General features: G+C 41.8%; 2 protein-coding genes across 2 annotated transcripts; both read right to left on the bottom strand.

Annotated features, from left to right (window-relative positions):
- Positions 1 to 2,482: 2,482 nt before the first annotated feature.
- On the bottom strand, positions 2,483 to 3,418 carry LOC308471441 (olfactory receptor 5AR1-like; the record flags this gene model as incomplete). The annotated part of the gene is made up of 1 exon (XM_080995428.1): positions 2,483 to 3,418. One exon carries the CDS (start codon positions 3,416 to 3,418, stop codon positions 2,483 to 2,485), a length of 936 nt encoding a protein of 311 aa, XP_080851554.1.
- A 5,317-nt stretch (positions 3,419 to 8,735) lies between these two features.
- On the bottom strand, positions 8,736 to 9,681 carry LOC308471325 (olfactory receptor 5AR1-like; the record flags this gene model as incomplete). Its single annotated transcript, XM_080995248.1, is given in 2 exon segments — positions 8,736 to 9,500; positions 9,502 to 9,681. Coding segments are annotated over 2 exon segments (945 nt in total).
- Positions 9,682 to 13,949: the final 4,268 nt, after the last annotated feature.

Here is a 13,949-nt window from a genome sequence, read left to right as displayed (position 1 = left end):
GCGGAATCCTTTAGTCCATCTTCCTCTTTGCGGCGGCGATACCTGGGTTCCCCGTTAAAGGGGTTTCTGAAGGGAGGCTTTAACCGTACGCCGAAAGGTCGTCATTGCTCTCCCCTGCGGCGGCGGCGTAACGGGAGCGGCTATCTCTGCTTGAACATATGTTCTCCAGAGCCGGCCCATCCCCCACACAAACACTGGATAACCCTGATGCTCCCCAGGTCCCCGGCTGGGGACTGGGGAGGGAGAACGCCCAATGCCTGAGCCAAGGTCTACCCACATTTGAAATTTAATAAAGTTGTGGCCAATTTAATCCCATAGCATGTTGTCTTGAGTCGTTATTCCACATGACGGGGGGGGGGGGGACCGCTCGGGATCTGGGGACTCCGCCTGTCCATGCAAAGTTCAAGAGGGAAAGTGGTTGGCCACACTTATTCAACAGCTTAACTACATTGCAATAAAAGAAACTGATCCTGCACACATGGGACAAGCAGTGCACTCCACTGTAGTAGTATGGTTTTTAAAAGGGTGAGCTCTTGGGCGTGCACAGTTTGCTGAGTAATACTCAACCACATGCTTTTGAAAACATGCTCATCACACACTGATGTGAAAGTGAGGATTGGTTGCTGCTCCCTATTCAATGGAGTTTTGAGTGGTCAACATGGGCTTACCCCTATTTGAAATATAAGAGGACCATTGGCACTGTCTGTTGTAGGAAATGTGACATTTTTTCAAGTCCAGGTACTGCACCATGTTGATCATTGATTGGCGTGATAGTGTTGCCTCATCATATTACTTACCCACTGAAGCTGGTGCCCAGACTCTGATCAATTATCCTTCTCTCTCCATCCCACACCCCAAAATGTCTGAACTATAATTGTTGCAAGTCTGAGAATTGTTAATCAGAGCAGTGTCATAGGAATAGCATCCTATAATGTTGGTCGCCATTTGTTGCCCATAATGATGATGATGATGATATGGACTCTGCAGTAATGAATGAATTTATAGGATTGGATTTATTGTTCTGAATGTTAATGTCTCTGAGAGACCACCTTTCCTCCAACCAACCTTTTGAAAGCCTTTTTTACCTCCTTGTTTCTCAGACTGTAGATGAGTGGATTCAGCATAGGTATTGCAAAGGTGTAAAAGACAGAGATGATTTTCTCTTGCTCCACTGAATATTTTGAACTGGGCCTTAAGTACATGAAAATAGCTGTGGTGACAGCCATATGGTGGGAGGCACAGGTGAAGGCTTTTCTTCTGCCCTTGGCTGTGTTGATCTGCCCTTGGCTGAGGATGGCAACTAGTATGTATGTGTAAGAGACAAACTCAATAAGATTATGTTTCTATTCAGTGACAGCAAATGTCAAGATTCCTGCTCTCTGTTTGCAGTCATGAGATTGTGGTTTATCAATGACGGTGTATGCTTTCATTCCACAGAGTGGGAAGTGACAGAGACACGATGTTTGTGTTATTGTGTTCCATGAAGTGGGACTATTGTCCTTTGTTTTTTCTCTTTGCCGTCTGAGGAGAAAGAGGAAGGAGCTAAAGCAGAATGATCCGAGTGTATTATATGTATTACATGTAAATAAACACAGATTAGCCTAAATGCTGTGCTATTGGTTCTGTTACACAAACTGGGAATACTCTTCAGATCCCTGAGTGTTCTGATGCTTCTTGGCATCAATCTCTGTGATGTTCGGGCTGGAAAAATCTTTTGAAGCTCCTGAATGATCGACCAGGAGGGAGAGAACCTGCCAGTTGGGATTGTGTCTCTATCAGGGTCCTACACGAGAATAGGATGCTCCTAACAGAGTCCCTCCCCCTTTTTGGATGAACCAAAACTGCCTTGAACCAACAAGGGTGACAATGTTTCCCAAAGAGAAGTTTATCAATGACCCAGAACAACTGCACAACATTATGCATCCTTTGATAGATACAAAGCAGAAATAAGTAATTACAAAATATTCACCTTATTTTACAAAGGAACAAGAAATACAATCAAAAACAGCATGAAGATAAGAAATCACAACATTTTTATAACGCTCACAATACAATTTGTGGTTCCACATTCTCCTAAATTTTGTTACTCCAGCAAATAATAAGAGGATTCTGCCTGTCTATCTTCTCTTACTCTTCTAATGTTCATCAGGTCAACCACCTGAACATTCTCCCAAATGTTTGTGATTTGTTTCCTCTAATGCTAACAAATTGTCAATCAAGCAATAGTTGGTGTGTAATAATTTCTCTATCATCTGACAGAATATGGCCCTTATGGAGCCTAAAAACCCTGTTACTGGATTCACTGGTAGGGCATATCCTAAAATATACCCTTAAAACGAAATATATCAATTGCAAAAGGCACTATACCTTACTTCTACACAGTAGCTTGATAACCTGGCCATCATGTTAGAAAGCATTCGGCTAGCTTATGTACAAACTAAACCTTGTTATATCTTTCTTTAGTGTAAAGAAAACGTCATTTTTACTTGAAGAAAGTTGCCTTCTCTATGGTCCTACCAAAAGCGTCTTTCACATCTTTGTTCCTTAGGCTATAGATAAGTGGGTTAAGGAAGGAGATCACAAGACTATAGAACACAGAAACTATTTTATCCTGATCTATTGAAAAAGTAGAACCAGGACGTATATACATGAAGATAATGGTTCCAAAGAAAATAGTGACAGTGGTCAAGTGGGAAGCACAGGTGGAGAAGGCTTTGTATCTGCCCTGAGCAGAGCTGATTCTCAGGATGGCAAAAAGAATAGCGATGTAAGAGACCAAGACAATGAGAAAAGCTGTCAGTCCAATTATAGTGGATATAATGAAATGCACAGTGTGAGTGACATGGGTGTCTGAACAGGACAACTTGAGTATTGGGGGAACATCACAGAAAAAATGATTAATGATATTTGAATTGCAGAAGGACAAAGTAAAAATAAAAGAAGTCTGGAGAATTGAACTTGTAAGTCCACAAGCATATGCAGCCCCCACCAATATGGTACAATGCTTCCTTGACATAATAGCAAAATAGAGCAGTGGGTTGCAGATGGCTGTGAAGCGATCGTACGCCATCACAGCAAGAAGGCAACCTTCTGTGGTTATGAAGACGGCAAAGAAGAAGAATTGCACTGTGCATCCCTTGAAGGAAATGGTTGTCTTCTCTGCCACAAAGGTTGTCAGCATCTTGGGGGCAATGGCAGTTGAATAACCAATATCAATAATGGAGAGGTTTCTTAGGAAAAAGTACATTGGTGTCTGGAGCTGGGCATCCACACTGGTCACTATGATTATTCCAAGGTTGCCTATTATTGTGGCTACATAGATTATAAGGAACAAGAAGAAGAGTGGGACCTGGAGGTCAGGGTGGACCATGAATCCTGCAAGGATGAATTCTGTTACAGTGCTTTCATTTTGCTTCATTCTATATTGCTCTGTAAGAGAATTAAAAATAACATGGTAGTTGAACCTGGATGGCTACCAGGCTTCCTTAAAAACAAAACGAATCAGCACTACAAGATTCCTGTGGCCTTCCATCCACAGTAGCCAGCAGAGCCAATAGTCAGAGATACTGGGAGTTGGAGTCCAGTTACCTCCATTCTTGAAATACAGGAGCTGCTATTTACACACTCAATTGGAATTAGTGTCAAAATTCCCTTCATTTTATAAAACTGGATTTTACCGACAGCAACATTTAAAAATATTTCACTGTGCAATAAATTAACTTTTATCCACACTTCATCTTTTCTTAAACACTATCAAGAAAAGTTTCTACCAAAACTTACAATACCTCTTTTGATTTTGATAGACCACCTTTCTGTGCATATGAACTTGGGCTCTCAGCTGAAGCACCCGAAAGCAAAAAAGAAAGAATAAAGGAAAGAAAAAACAACAACCCTCTATTCCACATTGAGTTCTAACAACTGAGGTGAATTGGTGCACTTGTTTGTATCACTGAATACTATCTGGTCTGCCGGAAGCATATTTATCTACACTTAGGCTATGTGGGTTAATCTACATCAGGTTTATGGGATTCTACATCTGTATTTTGGAACTGTTAAATTTTGCAAGTAGGGTGCCAATGTATCAAGAAAACTAGGTGGAAAATAATCATACCATGGGCAATTTTTCCTTATAGTGGCCAAATTATTCTGTCGTTCAGTGTCATATAGGCACTGTCTAATTAAATTATTTGCTTTGATGAAGCCCAATGTTAATAACTGTTGTATCGATAAACCAGAGGAATAAAGCTTTTGGATGACAATTTAGTCCAGGCACACTCATGACGGTCTTGCAATACTAGAGGTAGTAGATTGATGGGGGTTTAATTGAGCCAAAGCCAATCATTAAATATTCTATGCCAAATCTGTAATTCAACAGAGGGAAGACTAGCCTCTAAGCACTGAACAGCTTCTGTAGACCCAAAGCGAGTACCTGTCCAAATCTGAGCCCCATATAATAACTGTGCTAGGGGTTTACCTTTAAACTCTTCAAGTGCTGAAGGTATTTGATTGCCACCTTTTGTATGGAAAAAGCATGTCAGAATTTTGACACTTTGAAGAGCTTTTTTCTTTGCATATTTCTGATGTGCTGCCCATGACCCTGTTGACTGAAAGACCAAGACCAACAAGACCAAGATATTTAAAGATTTTGGACACAGCTACATTAGTAAAGAAACAGTGATTTGAATGTGCTATAAACATGCTACACCAGACAGCGCCAAAGAGCGGGAAAACGCGATTTTCCATACAGATTTATTTCTTCTGTTACGTATAATGATCTAATTTCTGACTTACTTATAGTGTTTATCCCCCCTATGTTTAGATCCAGCCTTTAACTTGTTCAATCAGTTGATTATTCATGTAGCAACTATGGGCCCTATTGTTTCTTGAAAACACCATGAGTTTGGTTTTATTGTAATGCACAACCAGCTGTTCTTTTTGGCAACATCCTGAGAGTGTCCTCATCAATCTTTTTAGGCCCACTTTTGTTTGAGACCGGAGTACCACGTCATCTGCAAATAGTAATATAGAGATGGCTTTTGAGGGCAATTTAGGAGTGGCTTTTATGTTTGCCCACTAAGATGTACCTTACTACTGCATCAGGGGTATATGTAGAACCTATGTGGAAGAATTCCCGTTCAATTCACAGGCCAAAATGCCTAAGTGATTAGAGTGCAAGAAAACCCAAAATGAAGTTAGGTAAACTTACTCCTAACTGAATGGCGTGTACCAAAATTACATTTTTAAAAAGGCGTCGGGTGGAGAGAAATACTTTATTTCTGGAACCTGACGTGGCTCTCTGTTGGAGAGTGTGGTCATTGTTATTTACAGGCACTTTTTGACAAAATGTAATCTGTGGGCAGAGGAAATCTACTAATGTGTCATCATCTTCTTGCACATGTTATAGGCAGTGGTGGAGCTTCATGCTCCAGCACTGGGGGGCGGAGAGCAGGCGGCAGCGGGGCTGGCATGCATCCTGGGGGCAGGGCGCACCGCCCGCACTCCTCTTCCTCCACCAGTGGTCACAGGTGTAATTTCTCTAGCATACATTTTCCTTGTAGTTGATGAGTACTACATAATGTCTCCTCCAACACCTAGCCTCTGCAAGCCTTCGTTCAGTTTTTGTAGAAAGCTCTTGTGCTGGCCATTGGCTCCCACTGGCTACTGTTATATTACTAGTGACCAGTGCTATCAGTTACTCGCTGAAACCAGCACCATTTTGTGCACCCAATAGCTGTTTTTTAATTTTTAAAACATCCTTCAAATGCTGACCACTTCTTGCTATGCCACTGCAACAAGGGAGACCCCCATCTAGCCTTCTCAATCCCCCCTAAGTTAAGGTTACGCCATCCTTTCCTATTGTTTGCCCTTTAAAACAAGAATGGACTACTGCTTTTCTGATTATTTTAAATTTTTATTTCTGGATTTCTTATTACAGTCACACACAACTTGCAGGAAATATCTTGTGCAGCATCATAAGAAGTCAACCTCCCCAACTTCTGTGAAAATAAACCAAAATAAAATCCAATTTTTTGTTGTTGTTTCCAGAGAATTGAGCTGTTCATAGATATCATCTGGCTTCCAAGAATAAAACTGCAGTGCCAGATAAAAAACATTAAGCAAATGAACTGCTTATCTGATGATTTTAAATTTTCATTTATGGATTTCTTATTGCAATCACACACAACTTACAGGAAAGATCTTGTGCAGCGTCATAAGAAGTCAACCTCCCCAACTTCTGTGAAAATAAACGAAAATAAAATCCATTTTTTTTTTTTTTTTGCTTCCAGAGAATTGAGCTGTTTATAGATATCATCTGGCTTCCAAGAATAAAATATCCCAAGCTCACGGAGAATATAGCAAGCTAGGAGCCTTACCTGTGAAGAGGACAGATGTCATTCCTAAAGCCCCAAAGTAAGGCTTATTGATGGAATGGCTAATTTATAGTTGTGAGGTTGCTGCAGAAGATAACGAATGAATTAGAAATAACCTTCCCTCAATGCACATGCAATATGCTGTGGCTATTAAATTTAATCTGTTTTTACCTCTTTGGGGTTGAAGCTGACTGTGAAGCCAGATGAAAACACTAGCGAAATAAATTTCTTAGCCAATCAATTTGAATCTGCATTTTTGGAGATGTGTTTACGATCAAAGGCAAAATGCAGGAGAGATCTCAGGCAGCATCATAAAGTGTGCCAACCCTCAAAACCAAATAAATGAACAGAAAACCCGAAGAAGTTCCAGAAAATAAATTTACTTCCAGAAAAATGCACTGTTTACTGGGGTTGGGGGGAGAATTAACAAGAACTTTGTGAGTATATCTGGTAGGAAATGTATCATATGGAACCTTACTTGTGAAGATAATCAGTGTCGATCTTAGAGTCCCAGAATAAGGCATGTTCAGAAAAATGCTCATTTTATAATTGTTTTGCTACCACCTAGTGACCAAATTCCTTAAAGGCATAAATTAAATTACTCTGTATGACATCTCTGCATAATCACCTAGGACATACAGCCTGGGAATTTCTTTTACTTTCTACTATTCATCTTTAACTAGTTTCTAACAGATGTTTCCCCTCGCCATTCAGCCCACAATTCAGTAGGAATCTCCGCTAGTTACTTTCCTCTATCTTGTTTTAGGGTACTGTCAGTTTGTTGCATATTCCCAAAGCTATAACCAGTTACCAATACCAACAAAGTCATTGGGACCAGCAGGACTGAAAGGGGCTTACAATCTAAAAACCAGAATTCGAAACATTTGAAACAGATGACAGTAACCGGAAGAGGGTTGGCCCTGAAAGCACATGTTAAGATGTGCATCTTCAGTTTTCACTGAAAGGTGGGAGAGATGAAGACAGATGCATCAATGGTATCAAAGGCTGAGGAAAGGTCAAGAAGAGTGAGCGAGGCAGCACTCCCCCAGACCTTCCAAGTGTCCCTATTTTCCAGGGACAGTCCCGGATTTAAAGAAGCCATACCAGTTTCTGATTTTATCCCAGAGTGTCTGCTTTTCCTCAGGACGCCCCTATTTTCATTGGAGAAAAGTTGGAGCATATGTTCCCCCGCCATCTCTCTTCCAACAAATGTCAAGACAGGGTCTGAAGCCAGATTGAAATGGGTCCAGATACCCTGTCTCCTTCAAGCATGCCTGAAGCTAGATTGGCAGAATGCTTTCAAGCATGTTGCCCCCAACGGGGATATTAGATACTGGGCGATAGTTATCCAGCAATTCAGGGTCCAGGGAGGACTTCTTAAGGAAGGGATGCACCACAGCCTCTTTCAAGGAAGGTGACACTCTCCCCTCTCAGTGAAGCATCCTTCAAGTCCGGGGCCCACCCAGTCAATCCCCAACAGCTAGCTTCAAGAAGCCAAGATGGGAAACGTTCAAGAGGGAAAGTGGTTGGCCACACTTATTCAATGGCTTGACTACGTCCTCAGAGTGCAATAAAGGAAACTGATCCTGCACACATGGAACAAGCAGTGCACTCCACTGTAGTAGTATGGTTTTTAAAAGGGTAGGCTCTTGGGCGTGCACAGTCTACTGAGTAATATTCAAAATGTAAAGTGGGAGTCAGCAGTGGAAACAACTTGCTTTTGAAAACATGCTCATCACACACTGACGTGAAAGTGAGGATTGGCTGCGTCTCCCTGTTCAATGGAGTTTGAGTGGTCAACATGGGCTTACCCCTATTTGAAATATAAGAGGACCATTGGCACTGTCTGTTGTAGGAAATGTGACATTTATTCAAGTCCAGGCACTGCAGTTTGGATTTGGATTTATTATCCTGCTTTATCACTACCCAAAGAAGTCTCTATCATTCTTCTTTCCCTTCCTCCCCCAAAACAAACACTCTGTGAGGTGAGTGAGGCTGAGAGACTTCAGAGAAGTGTGACTAGCCCAAGGTCACCCAGCAGCTGCATGTGGAGGAGCGGGCACGCGAACCCGGTTTACCAGATTATGAGCCTACCGCTCTTAACCACTACACCACACATGCACCATGAAGATCTGGTACCCAGACTCTGAACAAGTATCCCACTCCCCATCCCAAACCAAAAATGTCTATGATAATTGTTTCAAGTTGGAGGATTGTTAACCAGGGCATTGTCATAGGAAAAGCACCCTGTAAAGTATGTTGGTCGCCATACATTGCCCATAATGATGATGATGATGATATAATAATAATATGGACTCTGCAATAATGAATGAATGAATTGGATTGGATTTATTGTTCTGAACATTAATGTCTCTGAGAAAAAACCTTTCCCCCAATCAACCTTTTGAAAGCCTCTTTTACCTCCTTATTTCTCAGACTGTAGATGAGTGGATTCAACATTGGTATCGCAAGGGTGTAAAAGACAGAGATGATTTTGTCTTGCTCCACTGAATATTTTGAACTGGGCCTTAAGTACATGAAAATGGCTGTCCCATAGAATACGGTGACAGCCGTAAGGTGGGAGGCACAGGTGGAGAAGGCTTTTCGTCTGCCCTCGGCTGAGTTGATACGAAGGATAGCAACAAGAATGTATGTGTAAGAGACAAGAATGGTCAGGAGAGTTACTGATACAATTGCTGTTGAGAAGGTGAAATGAATTATATCAGTGACACCTGTATCTGAGCAGGAGAGCTTTAGGATCGGTGGCACATCACAGAAGAAATGGTTGATGATGTTGGATCTGCAGAAGGACAAATTAAATATAAATGAAGTCTGGACAATTGCATTCACACAACCTGTTAGATAGGAACCAGCCACAAGCAAATAACACAGCTTTCTGGATATGATAGCTGTATACAGCAGTGGGTTGCAGATTGCAATGAAGCGGTCATATGCCATCACACCCAGCAGGCAGCACTCACAGGATACAGCAATGCAGAAGAAGAAAAACTGCAGGGCACAGCCAGTGAAAGAAATAGTTTTGCTTTCTGCCACAAAGGTCATCAGTGTCCTGGGAGCAATGACAGTGGAATAACCAATATCCAAAAGTGATAGGCTGCTGAGGAAAAAAATACATGGGAGTATGGAGGCGGGAGTCAACCCTGATTAATGTTACCATGCCAATGTTCCCCACCAGGATCAACAAGTAAATCATTAAGAATAATATGAAGAGAATAAACTGCAGACTCTGATTATCTGTGAATCCCAGCAAAATAAATTCAGTAATTGTGGTGAAGTTTCCTTCTGACATTGTCACAAGTTGTATTCTCCTGTGTAAATAAAAATATGAGAAAAAAGTTGAAATAGTATTAGCTCCACACTAACATTTGAGTGGGAAGGAACGGTGGTGTAGCATGAGTTGCCAGTACCCGGGGCCACATGGGGATGCGGGGGGGGGGGGGGAGAGAGAGATGGAAATGGACAGAGTATGCAGGCACATTCAGCTGCCTGACAGCATCTGCATCACTCAGGAGATCACAGCCACAGAGATAAGAAAAGAAGAGTCATATCATTGTCTGGAGAGGTCACTTCCTTTTTCACATGGGGAAGTTGTTTACATGGGAGCCCAGCGATGGAAGGAATTGAGGCAGCACAGGGTGATGACATTTTGCACCTCTAACAAATTGCACACTGGGCAACCGCCCCTGTGGCCCTCCAAACACTTTTCTGCTGGAGAGGAATGTCAACGAGATGCTTAACTTTTCCTCCTCCCATCAAAACACCCTAGATATCAGCTTCAGAAACTCCTAATGCTTGTCAAAAAGAAGATATGGGCATTCCAGGATTCTTCTCTGGCTCTTGCTCCAAGGGTTCTGTATGTAAATTGGGATTCCTGCAGAAAGTGTATCTTCCCATTAATTTGAGAGGCTGATGTCTCAAAGAATGAAGTATTTTATTATTTTCATCTGGCATGGTTGCCAGCTTCAACCACAGGAAAAAAACCACACACTGAATTTAAGAGACACACCTCATTATCTGTGCATTGAGGGGAGGGTGTTCTTGCTTCCTTACAGTATCTCTGAATTCTATCTCTTTTAGCACTGATCCAGCAAACAGGTTTATGTGCAAATGAAGGACAGCAACATACTGCAGAGGAATTCATTTTTTATCTTCTGCAGCAACCTCACAACTGTAAAATTAGCCATTCTATCAATAAGCCTTACTTTGGTGCTTTAGGAATGAGATCTGTCCTCTTCACAGGTCAGCCTCCTACCTTGATTTAATCTCAGAGTGTTTGGGATATTTTATTTTTGACAGCCAGATAAAATCTATGAACAGCTCAATTATCTGGGAGCAAAAAAACAAAATCTGGAATTTATTTTGGCTTAGTTTCATAGAAGTTGGGGAAGTTGACTTCTTATGATGCTGCATGAGATTTTTCCTGCAAGTTCTGTGTGATTGCAATAAGAAATTCAGAAATGGAAATTTAAAAACATCAGATAAGCAGTTTATTTGCTTAATTGTTTTTATCTGGCACTGCCATTGGAGTCAACCAAAAAGGGGAAAAATCAAACTGAATTTAAGAAATACATTGCCATATCTGGGCATTGACGGGAGCGAGTTAACACTCAGTTACAGTATTTTTGCATCTTCTCTTTATCATCTCAGTCCAACAGACATGTTTATGAGCAAATGGAAGACAGCTTTCCTCCTGCAGGGAAATTTACTTCTTTATTTGCCACAGTAGCCTCACAAATGAATATGGGGACACCAGGGGGAATAGCATACTGCAGAACACAAACTCAATTCTGCCTTGCTTTTAGATTCTGTTGACCCAAGTTGCAGGCAGTGCAAGATTTGAATAGTGCATTCTTGTTTTAAAGGGCAAACAATAGGAAAGGATGGGGTAACCTTAATTTAGGGGGTATTGAGAAGGCTAGATGGGGATCTCCCTTGTTGCAGTGGCAAAGCAAGAAGTGGTCAGCATTCGAAGGATCTCCAGAAAATGGATATGCACTTGTAGGAAACAGAGATATTCTGAGCAAGAAATAACTTTCCCTCAATGCACATGTAATATGCTGTGGCTATTAAATTTAATCTTTTTTTACCCTGTTTGGGTCAAAACTGGCTGTGAAGCCCAATGAAAGCACTAGAGAAATAAACTTCTTAGTCAATCTATTTGAATCTGCATTTTTGGAGATGTGTTTACGATCACAGGCAACATGCAGGAGAGATTTCATGCAGCATCATAAAGTGTGTCAACCCACAAACCCAAAGAAATGAACAGGAAGCCCAAAGACGTTCCAGACATTAAATTTGCTCCCAGATAAATGCCCTACTGATAAATTTGACTGCTGTGGTAAAATTCACAAGAACTTTGTGAGTCTATCTGGCTAGGAAATGTATCAAAAGGAACCTTACTTGTGAAGATGATCAATGTCGACCCTAGAGTCCCAGAATAAGGCATGTTCAGAAAAATGCTCATTTTATAGTTGTTTTGGTATCACCTAGAAACCAGATTCTTGAAACACATGAATTAAAATACTCTGTATGACATCTCTTCATAATCACCTGAGAACATATAGCCTGGGAATTTCTTTTACTTTCTTCTATTCATCTTTAATTAGTTTCTAACAGAACTTCCCCCTCTCCATTCAGCCCACAATTCAGTAGGAATCTTCACTAGTTACTTTCCTCTATTTTGTTTTAGAGGACTGTCAGTTTGTTGCATATTCCCAAAGCTATTAACAATAACACCAGTTACCAATACCAACAAAGTCATTGGGACCAGCAGGACTGAAAGGGGCTTACAATCTAAAAACCAGAATTCGAAACATTTGAAACAGATTATAGTAACCGGAAGAGGGTTTGCCCTGAAAGCACATGTTAAGATGTGCTTCTTCAGTTTTCACTGAAAGTTGGGAGTAATGAAGACAGATGCATCTCTGTGGGGAAGGAATTCCACAACTTAGGGGCTGCCAAAGAAATCGCTCTCTCCTGGGTCACTGTCACATGACATTTTTAGGGAGGTGGAACTGCCAATAGGGCCTCCTCTGCTGATTTCAACACCCAAGAAGGTCTGTAGGATGCTGATGTTCAGATATTTGGGGGCTAAAAAGTAACACGAGCCCCTTGAATTGGGCCTGGAAACAAACCAATGTAACTTTTTTTTGAAACAGGGCTTCTATGTTATCTCAATCGAACCCCAGCCAGTAGCCTGGCTTCTGCATTTTGAGCCAATTCAAGTTTCTAAGTCATCTTCAAGGGCAGCCTCGTATATAGTTCACTGCATTAATCTAATCTAGAAGTCTGTTGTCTTTGTCCATGGAGTTTTCTTGGCAGGGATGCTGGAGTGGCTTGCCGGTTCCCCCTCCAGGTGGATCACATTTGGTCAAAACTCTCCACTATGACCTGTCCATCTTGGGTGCCCTGCTTGGCATAGTTCATAGCTTCTCTGAGTTATTCAAGCCCCTTCGTCACGGCAAGGCAGTGATCCAGGAGTGCCTGGCGTGCTCTGGTCCATGGGGTCACAAAAAATCAGACACGACTAAATGGCTAAACAACAACAACAATCTAGAAGTCACTAGATATCACCATCAGTGGGATCAAAGGCTGAGGAAAGGTCAAGAAAAGTGAGCAAGGCAGCTTTCCCACAGACCCTCCAAGTGTCCCTATTTTCTAGGGATGATCCCAGATTTACAGAAGCAGTCCAAGTTTCAGATATGATCCCAGAATGTCCGCTTTCCCCCAGGTCATCCTCATTTTCATTGTAGAAATGTTGGAGCATATGTTCCCCCACCACCTCTCTTCCAACAAATGTCACGACAGGGTGAAATGGATCCTTCAAGCACGCCTGAAGCAAGACTGGCAGCACGCTTTCGAGCACCTTGCCTGGCAAGGGGATATTAGCTACTGGGCAATAGTTATCCAGCAGTTGCAGGTCCAGGGAGGTCTTCTTAAGGATGCACCACAGCCTCTTTCAAAGAAGGTGACACTCTCCCCTCTCTCAGTGAAGCATCATTGAAGTCCTGGGCCCACCAAGTCAATCCCCAACAGCTAGCTTCAAGAAGCCAAGATGGGAATTGGTAAAGAGGGAAAGTGGTTGGCCACACTTATTCAACAGCTTGACTACATTGCAATAAAGGAAACTGATCCTGCACACATGGAACAAGCAGTGAACTCCACTGTAGTAGTCTGGTTTTTAAAAGGGTAGCCTCTTGGGTGTGCACAGTTTGCTGAGTAATACTCAAAATGTAAAGTGGGAACAATGTGCTTTTGAAAACATGCACATCACACACTGACATGAAAGTGAGGATTAGTTGTGGCTCCCTGTTCAATGGAATTTGAGTGGTCAACATGGGTTGACCCTTATCTGAAATATACGAGGACCGTTGACACTGTCTGTTGTAGGAAATGTGACATTTATTCAAGTCCAAGCACTGCACCATGTAGATCATTGACTGGTGTGTTATAGTTGCCTCAGCAAATTACCTACCCACTGAAGGTGGAGCCTAGACTCTGATTAAGTATCCCACTCTCCCCCCTCCCCAAATTATTATGATGGTTGCCAGTCTTAGA

Source organism: Podarcis pityusensis (genome assembly GCF_964106645.2).
Source record: "Podarcis pityusensis genome assembly, chromosome: 1".
Taxonomy (NCBI): Eukaryota; Metazoa; Chordata; class Lepidosauria; order Squamata; family Lacertidae; genus Podarcis; species Podarcis pityusensis.
Note: the sequence above shows the minus strand (reverse complement) of the source record. Positions and strands in the feature narration are given on the sequence as shown.